Source organism: Lacerta agilis, chromosome 17 (genome assembly GCF_009819535.1).
Source record: "Lacerta agilis isolate rLacAgi1 chromosome 17, rLacAgi1.pri, whole genome shotgun sequence".
NCBI classification, from domain to species: Eukaryota; Metazoa; Chordata; class Lepidosauria; order Squamata; family Lacertidae; genus Lacerta; species Lacerta agilis.
In genome coordinates this window covers 36,554,038-36,574,727 of record NC_046328.1, presented here as the reverse complement: position 1 = coordinate 36,574,727, position 20,690 = coordinate 36,554,038, and the positions used below count along the sequence as shown (strand labels likewise).

At 49.1% G+C, this 20,690-nt stretch overlaps 2 protein-coding genes across 2 annotated transcripts; one reads left to right on the top strand and one right to left on the bottom strand.

Annotated features, from left to right (window-relative positions):
- The first annotated feature begins 1,716 nt into the window (after positions 1-1,716).
- Positions 1,717-5,623, top strand: C17H1orf56 (chromosome 17 C1orf56 homolog). The gene is made up of 3 exons (XM_033136257.1): positions 1,717-2,375; positions 3,455-3,506; positions 5,597-5,623. Exons 1-3 carry the CDS (start codon positions 1,717-1,719, stop codon positions 5,621-5,623), a joined length of 738 nt encoding a protein of 245 aa, XP_032992148.1.
- A 5,791-nt stretch (positions 5,624-11,414) lies between these two features.
- On the bottom strand, positions 11,415-20,659 carry CDC42SE1 (CDC42 small effector 1). The gene is given in 5 exon segments (XM_033136334.1): positions 11,415-11,943; positions 13,295-13,398; positions 18,626-18,684; positions 18,687-18,729; positions 20,495-20,659. Coding segments are annotated over 4 exon segments (228 nt in total). The 5' UTR covers positions 20,549-20,659; the 3' UTR covers positions 11,415-11,943; positions 13,295-13,326.
- Between the last annotated feature and the right edge of the window lie 31 nt (positions 20,660-20,690).

Here is a 20,690-nt window from a genome sequence, read left to right as displayed (position 1 = left end):
AAATGGGACGTTGAGTCTTCAGTGCTCCTCCTTCAGAATGAAAAAGCTACCTCCAAAACTTTCAACTGAAAAGGTCGACAGGAAATGGTTTGTGCATTCCAGGAATAAAATACTGGGTGAGCAAAAACTGGCTTTCTTTTCTTTATGTAAAGGTATGCATGCATATTTACCTGCAACATATAGATTAAGCTTCCTTTCCGCTCAGAAATGTAAACCGGGTAAACGGCAGCTCACTTATCTATTTTTAAAATTTGCTTTAAATTTAACTTCACCTTTCTTCCAAGGAGGAAATGTTGGTGCCCGCCTCTGTTATTGATCCTCACAACAACCCTGTGAGGTAGGTTAGGCTGAGAGACAGTGGTTAGCCCAAGATCCATAAATCATATCTATCTATCTATCTATCTATCTATCCTGCCACACACACTAGGGGCTGCTGGCCCAGCTTACAATGCTCGCTAACCCGCTCTACCCGCACCCCCTCCAGCAACCCCCCTGCCCCCTTGCCGACCCCCTCTCTCAACCTCCCAGCCCCTCAGCACCCCTCCATCTCTTCATTGTGCAAACCTCTGCTGTTGTTTAAAACCCGCCTTCTCTTTCGTTCCCATTCCCCCACCCTGACTTCCTGCAAATCCAGGGTTTTTGATGCGTGACGACAGCCTTACATTTCTATGTATATAGGAAGACACACTCTCTCACACATGTAATGTGAGAGTGCTGAGGAGGCAACTCTTTACCCTGAGACTTGAGGTATGCTTTTAGGACACACATTATTATTTTCCCAGTAGTGATGTACGGAAGTGAGAGCTGGACCATAAAGAAGGCTGATCGCCGAAGAATTGATGCTTTTGAATTATGGTGCTGGAGGAGACTCTCTTGAGAGTCCCATGGACTGCAAAAAGATCAAACCTATCCATCCTTAAAGAAATCAGGCCTGAGTGCTCACTGGAAGGACAGATCCTGAAGCTGAGATTACTTTGGCCACCTCATGAGAAGAGAAGCCTCCCTGGAAAAGACCCTGATGTTGGGAAAGATGGAGGGCACAAGGAGAAGGGGATGACAGAGGACGAGGTGGTTGGACAGTGTTCTCGAGGCTACCAACATGAGTCTGACCAAACTGCAGGAGTCAGTGGAAGACAGGAGTGCCTGGCGTGCTCTGGTCCATGGGGTCACGAAGAGTCAGACACAACTGAACGATTAATCAACAACAACATTATTGTATGATGTTTTAAACAGTTTTTCACAATGTGTCTTGATGCTGTAATGCACCCTGGGAACATACGGTGAAGGGTTGGCAATAAATAAGCAAATCAGTGAGTGAGTGAATGAATGAATGAATAAGCAAATCAGTGAATGAATGAATGAATAAGCAAATCAGTGAATGAATGAATGAATAAGCAAATCAGTGAATGAATGAATGAATGAACGAACACTCATGCAATTGACCCAATATTCAAAAGAACCTGGTTGTGACTCCTAATTTGCTCCAATATCGCTCTGCCTTCAATCCCACCCCATTTTCATAAATCCTGCCTATTGTCCTTCCCCAGAGTTCCGCCCTTCCTTTGTTCTCCCCCAGAGTTCTGAGCGGGTTGCCTAGTGAGGCCCCGCCCCAACGACGGTCCGGCCACGCCCCCTTCCTCCCCTTCCCAGCCCGACCAGAACAAGACCTCCGGGCGCTGTCCCTGCCTGAGTTCGGAAACAGCAGTTAACCCCTCCATGGCCCTACAGGGCGCCACTGTGGTGCTGACGCTCTGCCTGTGGGGCTGGTTGGCGGCCGGGCCAGGCCTGAGTGACGAAATCGAGGACACGACCCAGATGGGGGCACCGCCGCACCTGCTGGCCCTGATCCCCGAGGCCGCCAAGGCGACGGTGGCGGCAGGCTACACTGACAGCAGCAGCAACGAGACACAGACGACCACGGGGCCGCCGCCCCTGGTGGCGGTCTCCGTCACAATCGGCGGGGAGACCTCGCCAGAAAAGGAGACAGTCCTCGTCGTGGGCGACACCCGCTACGCCTGGAAGGAGTGGAGCCCGTGGCACTGCAACTGCGCCGCGGGGAGCATGTCCCGGGTGCGAGACATCACGTACTCGCAGTCTGGCGTCCACCTGGACCCGGCTCAGTACGACATCCTGCGCTTCGAGAGGGAGGTGTGCAACTACCAGGCCTGCCAGTGCCAGCAGGGCCAGTGCAACCTCTCGGCGGTGGCGTGCGGCCAGGGACCCATGCACATGTGCGCACTGCAGGACATCAATCAGGACAAGGAGCACAAGAGGAAGGACTTCTGGACCCAGGTCCACAATGGACTCAGGGACCTCTGGAAGAGCATCAAGGACACCTTCCCGCCGCAGCAGGTGGGGCCAAGGCGCCGCATAATGTGCTCCCCGTTTTGTTTATTCATTCAGAGCATTGGCGCATCCCTGCTCTGTGGCCCAAAGGCTCCCCCAGAGTGGCTTGCATACAATTTGTTAAAATGAGATGGCCCCGCCACGCTGGCGTCCAATCTGAAAAACAATAGCGACACGGCACACAAGGAGAAAGGAATGGGGAGGGAGGAGGAAAACTCAGGGACAGATTTCTCAACCAGTTCCTATGAGTTAGGGCTGATGCAGGCGCACTTGCTGGTTGGTAAAGGCCGTTGGCGGCTATGCTCTATGATGTTTCTTAATACCCACTGCTGGGAGCCGCTGCAGGGGAGAGCTGCTGTAGCGCTCAGGTCTTGCTTGAGCGCTTCCCAGAACAGGGATTGAGTTGGCCATTGGGAGAACGGGATGCTGGACTAGAAGGGCCCGTGGTGGGCTTTCTTCTCTGTGGGTGCAAGGAAAAATAGGTGTATAAATAAAGGGTTGCCTGGATGCCAAGATCTAGGTTTGGGGGCAAGCAGAGATTTAAAACCATAAAACATGCAGCAAAATAAAGCATAGAAATATGCCTTTCTGAGTTCTTTCCCATGTTCCCCTCTTCCCTTAGCATGGAAAAAAAGACCACATAGAATCCTAGAGTTGGAAGAGACCCCAAGGGCCATCCAGTCCAACCCCCTGCCAAGCAGGAAACACCATCCAAGCATTCCTGACAGATGGCTGTCAAGCCTCCGCTTAAAGACCTCCAAAGAAGGAGACTCCACCACACTCCTTGGCAGCAAATTCCACTGTCCAACAGCTCTTACTGTCAGGAAGTTCTTCCTCATGTTTAGGTGGAATCTTCTTTCTTGTACTTTGAATCCATTGCCCCGTGTCCGCTTCTCTGGAGCAGCAGAAAACAACCTTTCTCCCTCCTCTATATGACATCCTTTTATATATTTGAACATGGCTATCATATCACCCCTTAACCTTCTCTTCTCCAGTGTGCCTGCATCAGCCCTAACTCATAGGAACTGGTTGAGAAATTTGTCCCCGAGTTTTCCTCCTCCCTCCCCATTCCTTTCTCCTTGCGTGCCGTGTCGCTATTGTTTTTCAGATTGGAAGCCAGCGTGGCGGGGCCGTCTCGTTTTAACAAGCTTACATGTTTGGTAAGTTAAAAATTGGTTTACTTACAAACTCTTCCAAGGTCAGGTTCATGTGCTTTTCCACACATCAGTCAGAAAACACAGGCAGTAAAACGTGGCTCAGTTACAGTGGTGGATGTTCCTAAATTATTGGCATAGGAACTTGAGAAGCTTGTAAGAGCCATGCGGCCTGAACTTGGAGCAACCAGCTCAGACCTCTTTACACACCAAGCTTCTCGGGTAAACTAAAGGAGAACCAAGTCTTGATTATCTAGTTCCTCCCAAAGCGAGCGAAGCCTGGCTGGACAGCTTACTCTATGGTCTTAACCCCTTCATGTATTAATTCAACTTAAGCATGTCGGTTATATGAGGTTGCTTATCCCCACAGGGAGCCCTTCCTCTCAACCCCACAGCTGTGGAGACCTGTTGTTTCGGGTCACGAGAGTGGGGCCCTGTGCGGCAACTCTCTGCACGTGCTCAGAGGAACGCTTCCTGTCAAAATTACATTGCTTGCTTGGGGAGTGGACTCCCCTGGATTCTTTTTAATTTAATTTAAAGCAAGGTGTTACCCCAGACCTCCCATCTGCCGGTCTTCTTCCCTACAACCAACCCAGGGGGGAGCTCTGCCCACCTCTGGGCCCACCTTCTGCCAATATCCCAGTAACCACTAGAGTTGTGCAAGAACACACCATCCCACCCTTTCTTTAGGCAGATAAATGTTTTGGGCCAGCACTGAAAAAATTCCTGGCTAAGTTCGGAGCGAAAAGATTCAGCCAAGCTCCCTCCAGCTCCACTTTGGCTTGAGCCAGTAGGGCTCTTCTGATGTTCTCATGGAGCCTCCAGGTCTCCAGGCAGTCTATCTTAGTTCCTAGGTTCAGGTGATGTTGGATCACAGTTCTCCTTGGACCTGGCCAACGTGGTCAATAGTGCATAAGATCACGAGAGCCTGCTGGATCAGGGCCAAAGGAGGCCTATCTAGTCCAGCATCCTGTTCTCACAGTGGCCAGACAGATGTCTCAATGGTAAACCCACAAGCAGGACCCAAGCTCAGGAGCAACTCTCTCCCCTCCTGTGGTCTCCGGCAACTGGTGTTCAGAATTCCTTCCTTTTATCTGTTCTGAATCTTCCAACGTTTACCTTCCACGGATGCCCCTGAATTCTAGCATCATGCAAGAGGGAGAAAACCTTTTCTCTCTCCAAACTTTCCATGCCATGTACTGTTTAATAACCTCTTCTGTAGGTCCAGTTACAGGTAGGTAGCCGTGTTGGTCTGCCATAGTCAAAACAAAAATAAAAATAATTCCTTCCAGTAGCACCTTAGAGACCAACTAAGTTTGTTCTTGGTATGAGCTTTCGTGTGCGTGCACACTTCTTCAGATACACTGAAACGGAAGTCACCAGATCCTTAAATATAGCGAGAGAGTGGGGAGGGGTATTACTCAGAAGGGTGGTGGGAATGGGTGATCAGCTGATAGGTGTGGAAAACCTGTGGACTGTTAATGACTGCAATTGGTCTTACCGGAAAAAGCAAGGGGTGAGGAGGTTAAAAATAGCTTTGTAATGTGTAATGAGATAAGAATCCAATGTCTCTATTCAGACCAGGTCTCTCCATGGTTTTAAGTTTGGTAATTAGTTGCAATTCAGCAACTCATTATACATGACAAAGCTATTTTTAGCCATCTCACCCCTTGCTTTTTCCTGTAAGACCAATTGCAGTCGTTAACAGCCAACAGGTTTACCACACCTATCCGCCAATCCCCCATTCCCACCACACCTTCTGAGTAATACTCCTCCCCACCCTCTCGCTATATATAAGGGTCTGGTGACTTCTGTTTCAGTGTATCTGAAGAAGTGTGCATGCACACGAAAGCTCATACCAAAAACAAACTTGGTTGCTCTCTAAGGTGCTGCTGGAAGGAATTATTTTATTTTTTTATTCTCTTCTGTAGGGTCACATCTTACCCGCCTTGCCTCTGGTGTCGTTCAAACAACTGTCAGAGTTGATTGACCCTCCCAGCAACATCTCGGGAAGCTTGTAGACTCCCACGAATGTGCGCGGCATGTGTTCTCCTCTTGCATTTTAATCCTCTTTGCTTTCCCGTTTCACACTTCAGAACCCGAAGGCGAGGCGCAAACAGTGAAGGCCAAGCAGCTGCGGCAATCGCTGAGCATCGCCCTGAGCAGGGCCTTCGAGGAAACATGGGATCTCGCTCTTTGCTCTTCCACCCAAAAGCAAACGCCCTTAATTTGCCAGAACTGCTTTCGAATTGGCAACAAAGCGAGCCTGGAGGATGGGCAGGGCGAAGGAGGTTGTGCCAGGGACTGATGCGGCACCCTAAACATTCCGTGTCGGAAAGAAAGGGGTTTTGATAATTCTTTTGGGGTCTCCTCCGCCTTCCTATGGAGCGCCCCCTGCTGCTGAGAGCAGCTGAATAAAAAACGCTGATTCCAGAGTAGGTTTCCGTGTTCTGTTTCTCTCTGGTTTAGACAGACCGGGGCATGGACTGGTGACTTGTGGCCTCCAGATATTGATGGCCTTACAATGCCCATCATTCTCATTGCTGACCAATAGGCACACTGAATGCTGAGGCCAGGATGGGAGGTAGGAATCCTGCAGTGTCTGGGGAGGAGGGCACAGATATCCCCCCATTAAAGGTAAAGGGACCCCTGACCATAAGATCCAGTCGTGTCCAACTCTGGGGTTGCGGCGCTCATCTCGCTTTACTGGCCAAGGGAGCCGGCATACAGCTTCCGGGTCATGTGACCAGCATGACTAAGCCGCTTCTGGCGAACCAGAGCAGCGCACAGAAATGCCGTTTACCTTCCCGCTGGAGCGGTACCTATTTATCTACTTGCACTTTGACATGCTTTTGAACTGCTAGGTTGGCAGGAGCAAGGACCAAGCAACGGGAGCTCACCCTGTTGCAGGGATTCGAACTGCCAACCTTCTGATCGGCAAGCCCTAGGCTCTGTGGTTTAACCCACAGCGCCACCCACCAATCCCTCCGGTACAGGACTGCATCTATGTATTTTGAAAAAAGTTGTTTGTCTCCTTGCTACGCATCCCGAGACCTCTTAAGATATCGTTACCAAAGTTTGCACGACCATTCCCAAGATAAAGGCTTGCACTGTACTTTCAGAGCACGTGGTTTCCCGCAAAGGATCCTGGGAACTGTAGTTCCTTGCTCACTGAGCTACCATTCCTGTTGTTGACAGACAGCTCCCAGAATTCTTTGGGGAGGGGAATGTCCCATGCTATAAAGCAGGCACCCCCAAACTGCGGTCCTCCAAATATTTTGGCCTACAACTCCCATGATCCTTAGCTAACAGGACCAGTGGTCAGGGATGATGGGAATTGTAGTCCAAAATTGATTTTTTATAATTGAATTGAATTTTTGAAATATAATTTGAAATATAATTGGATTGAATTTTTATAAAATTGAAATTTTATATTTAATTTTTAAATTTGTATTTTAATCTGTTATTTTAAATTGATTGTGTTTATGTTTTTGCTGTGATTTTAATTAGTGTTAGCCACCCTGAGCCCGGTTTTTGGCTGGGAAGGGCGGGGTATAAATAAAAATTTATTATTATTATTATTAAAACATCTGGACGGCAAAAGTTTGGGGATGCCTGCTATAAAGGAACATTGGGTTTGCTTTGGATGTATGGTGCGGATCTGCCTGTAAACGTTTGTATGCAGTCTGAACCTTTCCAAACTGTACGGATTTTTAGGGAGATCTTCCTGAGTTTCTGGGTCCAGCAGTTGGGGAGATGATCTGTTCTGGACACCCCTGGAAGGTGCAGGCTCGTAGCCAGGGGGTGCTCCTGGACCCAACACGGTTACCGGAGGCCCCTTTCGGACATAGGTGACTGGACCTCCACACTCCACGCCCTGGTAAACTTCAGGTTGGACTGCTGCAATGCACTTTTTCTGGTGCTGCCCTTGAAGATGGCACAGGAATTCCAACTAGTCCAAAACATAGCAGCCAGATTACTGCTGCCTGGGTTTCTGCTTAGCGCTTTCATGACCTCTTTTCTGTAAGCAACTTAGGTCCCAAATATCTGAAATGCCACCTCCTCCCCTATGGACCAACTAGGTGTTCAGATTGGCAGAGGGGGCCCTCTTGGTAGTTCCACCACCCTCAGAAGTTCGGGGGGTTGTGACCCAAGACGGGGTCTTCTCTGCAGTGGCCCCAAAGGTGTGGATCTCCCTTCCCAGAGATGTGTGCTTGGCACCTTCATTAAATGGGTTCCGGAAAATGCTTAAGATGCGCCTCTTTTTCTGTTCAGGGAATCAAAGAAGTGTGGAGTTGGAAGGGACCCCCTGGGGTCATCCAGTCCAACCCCCCCTGCAATGCAGGAATCTCATAAACATGGACCAATTCACAGATGGAAGACAATCTGCCAGGTGCGATTGGGTCACATCCATGCCATACCTTGAAAGCACATTTAATGCACCCTGCTTCCACCCAAGAATCCTGGGAATTGTTGTTTTAAGGGTGCTGGGAACTGTAGCTCTGCGAGGGGCTGAACTACAGTTCCCAGGATTCCTGGACCAGGGAGAAATGTGCACCAAATGTGTTTTAAATCTGTGATGTGCACCGTAGAGTTGAAGGCCCTCTAAGAACAGCAGCTGGGCCCATCATCTCTGGAGCCCGAACTTCATATAATAATGAATTATTGCAGGGCAAAAACCTCAAGGGAAAGTCTCTTAAGAAGAGGAGTGGACGGGATTGGTCATTTTCTCCCTCCTCCTGCCATCCAAGACACAGATCCCGACCATCTTTTGACCTTTTTTTTTAATTTTTCAAGCATACATTACACTCTCCAGAACAGGTCGCAAGTTGGAGGGGGGGGGGGACAAAAACATTTTCAGAGGCGAAGGAAAATAAGCAATCTACACCAGCCGTCTTCTACCCCACCAGCCCAAACTTCCCGCCGATCAGACACACCAGATTGTTGCATCCACACCAGGGAAATTTCTGTGCGCAGATTGCTGCTCCCCCCCTTTTTTTAAAAAAAATACTCTTTTAGGAAGCTTCCTCGTTATATTTAGACATCTTGGTCTCCCTCCCCCCCCCCCGCACAATAAATTTCCTTGTTTACAAAAAAAGAAGAAGAGAGAACATGTTCTCAGCAAACAAGTATACACCCGAATAGTCCAGCTATTCTTTCCCAAAAGCGATTTGTTTCGACGCCAGCCCTGCCGGGGCGAAACTTTTAAGCAGTTTGACCCATTAAAATCGCAGAGGGGAGAGGTGGTTTCAAAAGCTTTGGGGAGTGAGATGGGGCCGGCTCTGACATCGGGCAAAGCGGTGATCGGGGCAGGAGGCCAACAGTAGGTGGCGCTAGAGTCAGAGCCGACTTCATTCGCAAGCTGTGAAAATCTCCCGTTTGGTGTGGTCGGTCTCGGTTGCGCCAGAAATATTTGGGGGCAGGGCGACGAGTTGGGGTTCGAAGGTGGGGGGGGGGCTCCAAAGTTAACGGGGAGCAGGAATACAGGCGCATCGGAGCATAGCTGCATTTCTAAGCCGGTTTCCTTCAGGAGATGATAAGAGATTTGAGATTAATTTGGAGCGAAAGGAACAGTTCCTGGCAAGGCTGGAGGCTTTCTTCAGCTCGAAGGTGCCAGGGGGGAAAGTGGACTGAGTAAGGAGTGTAAACGTTGCCTCTGTGCAGTAAGTTAGCTTCCACCCTACGTCCACGCAAGCAGGAGGCAGGATCCGAGTTCGAATCAGGAACAGGATGCTCCAGGATGGGGTGAAGGAGAGCCAATGAGGGGTGTGGCCTGGGGAGAGGGGGCGTGGCCTGCAGATGGTTCTGGTGGCCAGGCAGTGGGGTTGGGGGGCCGCTTTTGGCCTCCAAGATGGAGGCTCCTCACCCCTGGGGTCTAAATGTAAATTCCCAGCTGCCTCTGGGTGACATCAAACTAAGTCGTACTGAAAGGAGACCCAGGGAAATCAAGGGAGCATTTCAATACGTATACTCTGAGCTTGATTTAGCTGAATCTCACCCTCCTGCGTTTTTAAACTTTTTTTTTTTAAAGGTGGTAAAATGGCAGGAACAAGACAGCTGCCACTTCCCTGCGGGGGAAAATATTCTTGGCCAGCACACAGAAACGAAGACAACCTCTGATATATTTCAAACCTGTCCTGTGATGAGCAAATGGATGGAAGTCTTCCTTTACCTTAATGTGGAAAAGCAAAGAGGGTTTTTTTTTGGGGGGGGGGATTATCAACAGACAACAAAACTGGCATTGCTCAGGAAAGCTAAGCATAATTTTTTTTCCTTTAACAAACAAAGATGTGGCCTTTTATTTTTTATTTTTTGCAGTGGAACCCGAAAGCGATTCCAGAGTTCAGCCTCGCTGGCTTCATATTTTCTGCAACGCCCCTGCTAATAATGAGAGAGAAAGAATGTGGGTGGGAATGATCCACCACCCGGTGCCAGAGAATCATGAGGCCTAGAAACTTGAAATCTGAAACGCTCCCCCCAACACCAGCCCCTCCAGGCCTGGAGAAGTGCCATTCCCACCCCCACCCCCCACCTCAAGAGTTTCTCCTCCTCTCGGGAAACCCCATTCAGTCAGAATGATTAATTCTGAAGTGATGCAGCATGCCAGCTGTGGGCAGTGCCAGGGAGAAAAGTGGGCACAAGCAAGGAATATAATTTTCGCTTTTGTGCAGTGGGCTGCACATTTTCACAAAGTCCTCTCTGTGTCCCCGTCAGAGTTCAGGGACGGATCCCAGCCAGGGATGCGAAGGAGGGACGGAGAAGGGGCGTGGCCTGGGGAGAGGGGCGTGGCCTAGGGAAAGTTCCGAGGGCCAAAGAGAGGAGCCTGGGGGGGGGGGCAGATTTGGCCTGAGGTTTTCCACCCCTAGGGAGGAGAGCCAGGATTAGTGATCAGATGGGGGATGTTTCTGCAGAGAATTTCACGGGGTCAGAGAGAGGTGCTTCCAGAAATGGGGGGGGGGCAGGGAAACATCTGCCACCCACCTCAAATTGCCGGACTACAACTCCCATAATTCCCTCACGGGTCATGCTGGGGCTGCTGGGAGTTGTAGTCCGAGCACCTCTAGAGCCCCACGTTCATGGTTCGACGGGAAGAACTGGGGATCAAGGCTCCTGCAGCCCAAGTGAAATGTCCCTACCCCCAACAGAATGAAGAACTTTGCCCAGCTGTGTGCTTTTAACAGGGATAATGCAAATTTTATATATATATAAAAGGAAGTTCCAAAATTGCCTTGATGCGATGCAGAGATTTTCTCCCTCCACGATGCTTTGCGGCCAAAGAGGCGACAAGAGCCTGCCATCGTCCGGGCCGGATCCTCTCCATCTTCCGTGTTTGTTCTCTCGTCTCTGGTAAAGGAAGTGCAACGTGCAGAGGCCGCCCTGTGTGTGGCATGCTTTGCCGCAGGAAACCCAAAAGAGGCCACACCCCATCTTTTAGTGACTGGCACAGAGGAGAGGTCTTCAGGAGCAGGAGCAAACGCTGGCCAATTGTGGAAGGTGCCGACTGGCTAGCGCCTGTAACGTCACTAACCACACTCTCGCGGGCCTCCCAGTCATTTCAGCAAGGCTTTCACAGGGGAGATTCCTGCAGGGTGCCACTCTGCCCCCTGCTCTTTAAAAAAAACTGTGCCTCGTGGAAAGATCGATCCTTCTCCCCCTCCCCAGAAAACGCCCAAAAATCCAGTGATTATACTTCCATGTAAAAAAAAACCCAAGAGTTACGACAAGTTCCTCTCCAGATTTTGGGGGGTGGGGGAATGAAACAGAATGCACTTTTTTTAAAAAAAAAATGAAGCAAAATGGCACGCACATTATACATTTAAAGCACACGTACCCCGAGAACTGTAGTTTACCCCCTACAACGCTACAATTCCCAGCGCCCATAGCAAACTACAGTTCCCAGAATGATTTGCCTGGGTGTGGGTGGGTGGGTGGAAGAGGCTTTGAATGTGCTTTAAATGGATGGCATGTTCGCAGACGAAGATGCTTGCTGAAGCCCCGGGCGCCAATCTCCCTCAAACGCCCGCCCCGATTCCTTGCAAAGTTGTGAAAAAGCAAAATGCGGCAGCCACGAAACGAAGGACGGCATGAGAGACTGACAGTCCAGAGATGCTTCTGCATTTTTTTTTGGGGGGGGGAGAGAACAGAGAGAGGAAGCGGCAGCGAAGGGAGTGTTGGATTCAGCCCAACCTCTTTCTATGCAAATCTGCGAAAATTAGCGGCGGAATAAGCTGCTGCGTTTGTTGCTGACGCTCTTTGGGAAAAGAAAATCCGATCCGATTTCGGGACGTTTGGAACCAGTTTGCATAAGTTACGAAGGGCGTTTGGTGCGTTCTGAGCTTCGCTGACCTGCCTCGACAGGATCTGAGCAGGTCAATCGAGCGAGGGTTGTTTACATACTTATTTCTTTCTTTGGGTTTTCTCAATTCGTTAATTTGCCCGGGACCTGCGAGAAGAAAAAAGATCAGAATGAGCAATTACATTCCCTACTTAGAAAACAGCGATTAAGCTCTCCAGGCAGTGGGGAAAGTGGCATGTGAAACATTAGGTAGCAGTCAAGTACAACATTCCTTGTTTTCCTAGAGTGGACATGCAAAGGGAATGTTTGTTCCAGCCAGTCAAAAACTTCCTGTTTCCTCCTGGGCTGGAGCATCCTTCCTTTTGCACGTGACTGGAGGTGGGCGTGACCTTACCTGTGCAGGTAACAAAAGCACAAGCCACGCAGCCCCCCTCCCTCCTTTCCATCTTCCTTTCGTCTTATGAACTGCAGTGACTGCCAGCCTGCAGTCACTGGGATTAACCCCCCATATGGGGTAGATCCATATGTACATATTTGTAACTAAGTCTGCCTTCAGGGAACCGGCTGTGAACTGATGGTGTGAGTAAACCTTACACAAGATTGTGGCGTGTTTATTCTTTTAAGAGGGATATAAAGGGGACTTACCAGGAACCTAATATTGAGAGGCTTAAACAAGCCTGCAACCAGCTATCTGCTGTGCGTTTAAAAGGGGAATGTAAAACTCTGCTAAGTTATAGAACAGGCATCCCCAACTTGCGGCCCTCCAAACATTTTGGCCTACAACTCCTATGATCCCTAGCTAACAGGACCAGCGGTCAGGGATGATGGGAATTGTAGTCCAAAACATCTGGAGGGCCAAAGTTTGGGGATGCCTGGTATAAAGGAACATTGGGTTTGCTTTGGATGTATGGTGCGGATCTGCCTGTAAATGTTTGTATGTACGGATTTTTAGGGAGATCTTCCTGAGTTTCCGGGTCCAGAAGGTGGGGAGATGATCTGTTCTCGACACCCCTGGAAGCTGCAGTCTCGTAGCCTGGGGGTGCTCCTGGACCCAACACGGTTACCGGAGGCCCCTTTCGGACATAGGTGACTGGACCTCCACTCTCCATGCCCTAGTAAACTTCAGGTTGGACTGCTGCAATGCACATTTTCTGGTGCTGCCCTTGAAGACGGCACAGCAAGTCCAACTAGTCCAAAACGTAGCAGCCAGATTACTGCTGCCTTGGATTCTGCTTAGCGCTTGCATGACCTCTTTTCTGTAGGGCCAAAGGTTGGGGATGCCTGTTATAGAACTTGCTAGCGCAAGGATTTTAATAAACAATATATCCTCTCCTGCCTCCCTGAACATTGCCACAGGGACTACAGCTCAAACCTTGGGAAGAGAGCCAGGATCCCTGCCTCTACAGCAGAACAAGCAGCTAGTCCTTAATGATCAGATGGGGAACTTTTTTATATTAAAAAAAAGGGAAGGGATTTTCGTACCTAGCAAGGCACTTACATGGAGAAGGAAGCGGGGGAAATCCCACAGAGCTACAAAACGTGGGAGCTGCTCCACTGTCGATCTCGGCCGCATTTGGATCTCATCTCATGCATTGCCCCCGTCTGATGGAAGAGAGAGAAAGAGATTGAGGTTAGGACGAAGCATCAGGAAGAGCTTTTGGAAGGCAAAAGGCTGTTTGGTGGTGGAACAAAACAGCTTGGAAGGTGGCAGGCCCTCCTTTTTCAAGCAGAGGTTGGGTGGCCCATCTGTCAGGATTCCTGCATCGCAGGGGGTTGGACTGGATCATCTTTGGGTTCCCTTCTTGTGAATTTAACATCACTAGGAGTGCCCGTTCTACCGATCGCAGCAGCCAAGCGGGCACGGGTGGGGTTTGGCGACCTTGCAGGCTAATTGGAATGGGGTGTGTGTGATTTACAGGGCCAGATTTAGGTTTGATGAGGCACTGAGCTACTAAAGGTAATGGGGCCCTTTCTATGTCCAGCTGCCCTTTGTCAACAACAAATCCTCGCTGTTTTTTGTGTTGAACATATGCTATATGGTAATTGATGGACCTAATAGGTATCTCAAGCCACTTACACATGCAGAATGTAGGCACCCTATATATAGAAAGGAGCAAACCTGTGATATTTTAGGGAGCAGGCGGGGGCCTGTGACTTACATCCCAGGCAGTGGTGGAGGAAGCCTCTTCACTGCCCGGGCCGCGGCGGCACAGAGGCACCCCCCTGGGGGCGGGGCACAATTTGTGCGTTGTGACGTCACGACGCACGTCGGGTGCGGCCTGGAGGTGAGGGGCGGGCCAGCGAGGAGGGGCATCATGCCAGTGACAAGCGTGACACCCCTCCTTGCTGGCCCGCCCCTCGCACCAAAAAAAGCCGCTGAAACGGGGGGGGGGGGAAGGGTAGCAAGGGTTTGCTTCCCTTTTTTCCCCTTTCAGGGCTTTTTTCAGCGCTGGGCTCCCTGAGCGGAGCCGTGGCATGGAGGTGAGGGGTGGGCCAGCGAGGAGGGGCGCCCTCCTCGCTGGCCCACCCCTCGCCTCCATGCCGCGGCTCCGCAGGCCCGGCCAGCGCCGAAAAAAGCGGCTGCTGTAAAAACCGGCCCAGCGAGGGTTTGGAGGCGCCGATCGTGGGGGCGGGGGCCCATCCCGAGTGTCACCCCCCCCCACGGTACACGGGGCGGCCCACCCCCTATGCTCCCCCTTGATCCCAGGAGCCTACACAACACAAAACACTGTTGCTGTATGTGGGTTTTATTTTATTTGTTTTTTATCTTATATTTTGGAAATGCACATCCAGGTTTTTTTCCCCTTTAATTTTTTTGGGGGCCCCCAAGAGAGCGGGGCCCTAAGCTATAACTTGTTTAGCTTATACGTAAATCCGGCAGTGGGGGCGAAGAGGTCGGGATGGCGACGACAGGGATGGTTTTTGGCCCGGCGCTATCTCAGCTGGAGAAGCAAGGGCGTGGCGTCCGGCTGCCGTTCGGATCTCCCTTTTGAAACACAAGACTCTGAGCGCCAGCCGGTCGAGGAAGAGCGAAGCCCAGGAGCACACAGAGGCATGTTTGCAAAAGGAGAGGGCAGGCTGTGGCAAGCCCGGACTCTGCCAGCCCTCGGGTTCAGAAACTGTCAAAATCTGTCTGCTGCAGCTTTCGATCATGATTAATAAGGAGGAAGGAAGAAAAAAAAGATTAATAAGGAAGGCTCTCTGTTCCTTGGCAAATGCCAAAAACGTCCTCTTCCACCTCACCTCATTGTTGGAGGTGTTGCAATCAGCTTGGCACAGCTTATCCTTTATGGCACAAATGTTAGATATTATGAGGTTTGCCATGTGTCTGGATTCTTGTCCTTAAAAAAAGCTCAACAACTTTCCTTTAAAAAAAAAGCTGAACAATTTCCAAAAAATCAGGAAGATGGGAGTATTTAAAGAAGAGAGGAGAACGTTTGCAGAACATTTGAAGAATAATGTTAACAGGTTAAACTTTAGCAGTTTATAGAGTATATAAAGATATGATGCGGAAGGAGAACAATGGAATTTATGGAGCAATTTAAAAATGCAGCCCTAATGGGTATATATACAGAACCACAGAAGGGGAAGGGAAGTCGATGATTCTGATTGCATGAGTAAATTGAATGGAATGTGAAAATTTGTAATGGAAAAATGTATATATATATATATATTTTAAAAAATACTAATGAAACGAGGGTTTGTTGTCCAAAATTAATGCTGCCAAATATTTCTCATGATACCAAGGTAGGTTATATTGTCAAAAGAACTGGCCTTATATATGACATTGGCAGATGGGCTAGTAATTGCAACTCAACGGAAAACATCCCAGAATTTCACACTTGGCATCGCTCGCTTTGCAATATCAGTATAATGGAGCAAATTATGCAAGATTTGAGATATTGACAAGTACCGGAAGCTCCAGACACTTTAAATATGATTTGGCCTTCCTTTACAGCTAAACCAGTCCACATCACAAGCCTGGAACCAGACTTGATCATCTGTGAATGTAGATAAGTCTCTACTGTACATGGATTTTGGTTTTTTTTAAATCCGTGTGCAACTGAATTCATTCTACATGCCTGATTTACAGTTTTGTTTTTCATCTTTAGATTTGCACCTGCGGCTGCAACTGCTCTCTCTGGTTTATATACATTATAAAACGACAAGGGCCATCCAGTCCAACCCCCTGCCAAGCAGGAAACACCATCAAAGCATTCCTGACAGATGGCTGTCAAGCCTCCGCTTAAAGACCTCCAAAGAAGGAGACTCCACCACACTCCTTGGCAGCAAATTCCACTGTCCAACAGCTCTTACTGTCAGGAAGTTCTTCCTAATGTTTAGGTGGAATCTTCTTTCTTGTAGTTTGAATCCATTGCCCTGTGTCCGCTTCTCTGGAGCAGCAGAAAACAACCTTTCTCCCTCCTCTACATGACATCCCTTTATATATTTGAACACGGCTATCATATCACCCCTTAACCTTCTCTTCTCCAGGCTAAACATACCCAGCTCCCTAAGCCGTTCCTCATAAGGCATCGTTTCCAAGCCTTTGTCCATTTTGGTTGCCCTCCTCTGGACCTGTTCCAGCTTGTCAGTATCCTTCTTGAACTGGGGTGCCCAGAACTGGACACAGTATTGCAGGTGAGGTCTGACCAGAGCGGAATACAGTGGTACTATTACTTCCCTTGATCTAGACGCTATACTCCTATTGACGCAGCCCAGAATTGCATTGGCTTTTTTAGCTGCTGCATCACACTGTTGACTCATGTCAAGTTTGTGGTCTACCAAGACTCCTAGATCCTTTTCACATGTACTGCTCTCAAGCCAGGTGTCACCCATCCTGTATTTGTGCCTTGCATTTTTTTTTGCCCAAGTGTAGTACTTTACATTTATCTCTGTTAAATAATAATAATAATAATAATAATAATAATAATAATAATAATAATAATAGAAACTTTACAAAACCAAAATAGAAAGGAGGCCTGCTTGGCTGTCACCCTCAAACAGCCACTAGAGGGCAGGCGAGGGCAAACCTTTCTTTCCCCACAGAACCTAAAATCCACTTCCTGCCATTGCTAAGTGGGTTTTTTGTTTTTTAAACCCTTTCCGAAAAATGCACATGACTTTAGCAATCGTGGTGGAGTTGATAATTACTGGGATCACAGCAGCCATGGGGAAAACATCCTGGTTTGGAAAGGTGAAGCCCTTTACAACTAGCGAAGAGCACCGGAAGTATAAGAGGAGAAATGGGACAAAAAGTCCATAAAAATGGAAACTCTTTAAGGAGTATTTGGTGAATAATGGAGTAGGTAGTTTCCTTATGGCAGAACTAGTCTGAACCTGGTGAAAAACCAAGATAGAGTAAATTAAGAGATAAAAAAGAATAAAAACAAAATTGAATAAATGTGAGATAATGTAGGGGGAAAAAGAGTTTCTTACAGCGAGATTAATTGGAAGTCATTTTTAATTTTTTGTGAAGATTTGGAATCGTCCGCAAGTTATGTATAATATGTAGATGTTTCTTTCTTTTCCTGTTCCTTGTTTTGTTTTGTTTTGTCTTGTTCTGAGTGTTTGATGTTTGTTAACTGTCTTTTAGTGTTATTTGTAATTTTATTATAACAATAAAGATTTATTTAATTTTTTTAAAAAAAAGGAAAGGTGAAGCCCTCTTCCTTGAAGAAAATGTAAAATTTTTATTATATTTTATTATTATAAAATAATTATAAAAAGTTTCCCCACACAGAACCACAGTAGGGGAGCCAGCGGTCAGCAACCTTTTTCAGCAGGGGTCCGGTCCACTGTCTCTCAGACCTTGTGGGGGGCTGGACTATATTTTGGAAAAAATATATATGAACGAATTCCTATGCCCCGCAAATAACCCAGAGATGCATTTTAAATAAAAGCACACATTCTACTCATGTAAAAACACGCTGATTCCCAGACCGTCCGCGGGCCGGATCCTGCCCAGTTACCTTCTAAATCTGGCCCGCGGACGGTCTGGGCCGGATTTAGAAGGTGACTGGGCCGGATCCGGCCCCCCGGGCCTTCGTTTGCCTACCCATGGAAGCCAATTCGCAGCCCGGCAGGTTCTATTTGCACTTTTGAGGGCATAAGGAGAGGCCAGCTGATGGATCGGGTGAAAGTGGAGCACCCCTACTCCAGCATCCTGCTCTCTCACAGGGGCCAAATGCCCTTCAGGAATCTAGATAGACTGCCACTGGATCTGGAGGCTCCACAAGAGCAGGAGGAAGAGCCCTGCTAGATCAGGCAAAAAAAGGAGCTCATTTGGTCCTGTATCCTGTTCTCGGGGCCGCCAGCGAAGCCCTCGATCAGGCGCAGCATGGGGATTCCCAGCAACAGAAATGATTCAGAAGCATTTCCTGCCTCCAACAGTGGAGGGAGAACCCACTAGTCACTGATAGCTTTTCTCCTCCTCCCTGATTTTGTCCAATCCTCTTTTTAAAGCTGTCCAAGTTGGTGGCTATCTCTTGCCTCATGTGGCAGGGAGTTCCGAAGTTCAGCAATGTGCTGCGATCTCACCCACTGCCGCTCGTGTAGCCGAAACAGCATCATTATCTACAAAGAAGGCTTTGGGGTTATCAGCAGGCTTGGGGGTAAACCCAGAAACACATAATAATAATAATAATAATAATAATAATAATAATAATAGGAAAGAATCACATCTTCTTTAGACCTCGCCAACCAAGATGCTTTTATCAGCGGGTGGGAAAGGTTTGTATCTGCTGCGTGGAAACGCCCAACTCCTTCCTGTTTGTGGATCTGAACCAAAACCGAACCCCGGGGAAGAAAGAGACCACCAGAGGCTTACCATGGGAAGACCCTCGTTCGCCATGTCTCCGGACCCGATGTGTGTCAGGTGGACGAAATCATGGGCTCCCCTATCATGCTGCGGTCGATTCTCCGCCGGGTCTTCTTTCGGCTGCAAGGGGAGAGCGGAGGAACAGGGCGGAAGGAAAACATCACCACCGGAGTCGAGGAAACACAGAAACGGGTCCATTGAGTCCAGCCCCCCCGCCCCTTGTTCCCACAGAGGCCAAATGCCCCTAAGAACCTGGAAATCTGGATAGACTGCCTCTGGAGCTGGAGGTTCCACAGGAACACTAAAAGATCCTGGCTGCTGAATCAGGCCAAAGGGGCCTCACCTCTAGTACAGCATCCGGTTCTTAGAGTAGCCAACCAGATCCCTGTTGGAAAACCGCAAACAGGACCTGAGCACAAGAGCCCTCTGCCCTCCTGCGGATTCCAGCAACTGTTATTCAGAAGCATTGCTGCCTCTGAGACAAGTGTCATGGAACTGTAGAGTTGGAGGGCACCCCAAGGGTCATCCAGTCCAACCCCCTGCAATGCAGGAATCTTTTGCCAATGGGGGCCTTGAACCAACGACCCCAGGATTAAGAGTCTCGTGCTCTGCCGACTGAGCTATCGGAAGCAGATTGTCGGATGAGGGTGATTTCTGTTTATTTATCATTAGACCTGTTAGTGATTAATTACCGAAAATCTCTATGTGATTTAAGAGATGGTTTTTAATGTTCGATGTCTTATTGCCTTTCTACGTTTTGCTGGAAGCTGTCAAGGTATACCTTATACCACAGAAACAGGAGAAAACAGCAGGACCCTTCCAAGTAACAGCTGCAGGAAACTTTGGCAGCATGTTAGTAAGAAAAACGCTCATTATCTCAAGCTACTGTCGGACTGTACATTCAATGTACCCTGATACCACCCTAAACGGTCGAGGCTTCCCCCCAAAGGATTCTGGGAACTGTAGTTTGTTACAGGTGTAAAGAGTTGCCAGGCGACTGTTCCCCGCCATTCCCCTCCCAGAGCTACAGTTCCCAGAGGGAGAATGAATGAATGAATAATATTTATATCCTGCCCATCTGGATAGGCTTCCCCAGCCACTCTGGGCAGCTTACAGCATACAGTGGTAACCTCAGTTCTCGAACGTAATCCATTCCGGAAGACCGTTCGACTTCCGAAACGTTTGAAAACCAAGGCGCAAAGAGCTGGCTGCAAGTTCAATTATGGGGAAACGCGCAGCGGAAGCCGTTCGACTTCCGAGGCGTGTTCGAAAACGGAAGCAATTACTTCTGGGTTTTCGGCGTTCGAAAACCGAAACGTTCGGCTTCCGAGACGCTTGAAAACCGAGTTACCGCTGCATCTAAAGGTAAAGGTAAAGGTAAAGGGACCCCTGACCATCAGGTCCAGTCGTGTCCGACTCTGGGGTTGCGGCGCTCATCTCGCTCTATAGGCCGAGGGAGCCAGCGTTTGTCCGCAGACAGCTTCCGGGTTATGTGGCCAGCATGACTAAGCCGCTTCTGGCGAACCAGAGCAGTGCATGGAAATGCCCTTTACCTTCCCGCCGGAGCGGTCCCTATTATCTACTTGCACTTTGACGTGCTTTCGAACTGCTAGGTGGGCAGGAGCTGGGACTCCGAGCAACGGGAGCTCACCCCGTGGCAGGGATTCGAACCGCCGACCTTCTGATCAGCAAGCCCTAGACTCTGTGGTTTAACCCACAGCGCCACCTGGGTCCCCACCACTGCATCTAAAAACGTAATAAAAACATTTCCCTGCACTGGAGCATTCCAAGGGCAGGAAAAATCAGCCCAAAGGGCCGAATTCAGACCTCCGGCCTCCTGTTCTCTGCTCCTGGACCGAGAGACGCAGGAAAACCCACCTGCCGCGATTTCTCTACGACGCAGCAACCCAGCTTGTGCCAGAAATCGCTCATATTCGTTGAGGATTCCAGCTTTCCGCCTAGTGGGTCGATCTCCTCTCGGATACTGGTAAGCCGGGACCCCTTTCCGGCGTGCCGGATCCCTCTCTACGCCGGAAGGTTCTTTCTGCGACCCCACAACCCAAAGCTGCTTCTC

What these genes read in the sequence shown, in the direction of transcription:
- C17H1orf56 (XM_033136257.1), top strand. Translation starts at nt 1,717, where the DNA reads ATGGCCCTACAGGGCGCCACTGTGGTGCTGACGCTCTGCCTGTGGGGC. An exon ending in GGGCCAAGGCGCCGCATAAT is followed by an intron (nt 2,376 to 3,454) that starts GTGCTCCCCGTT and finishes ATTGTTTTTCAG; the next exon opens with ATTGGAAGCCAGCGTGGCGG. An exon ending in TTAACAAGCTTACATGTTTG is followed by an intron (nt 3,507 to 5,596) that starts GTAAGTTAAAAA and finishes TTCACACTTCAG; the next exon opens with AACCCGAAGGCGAGGCGCAA.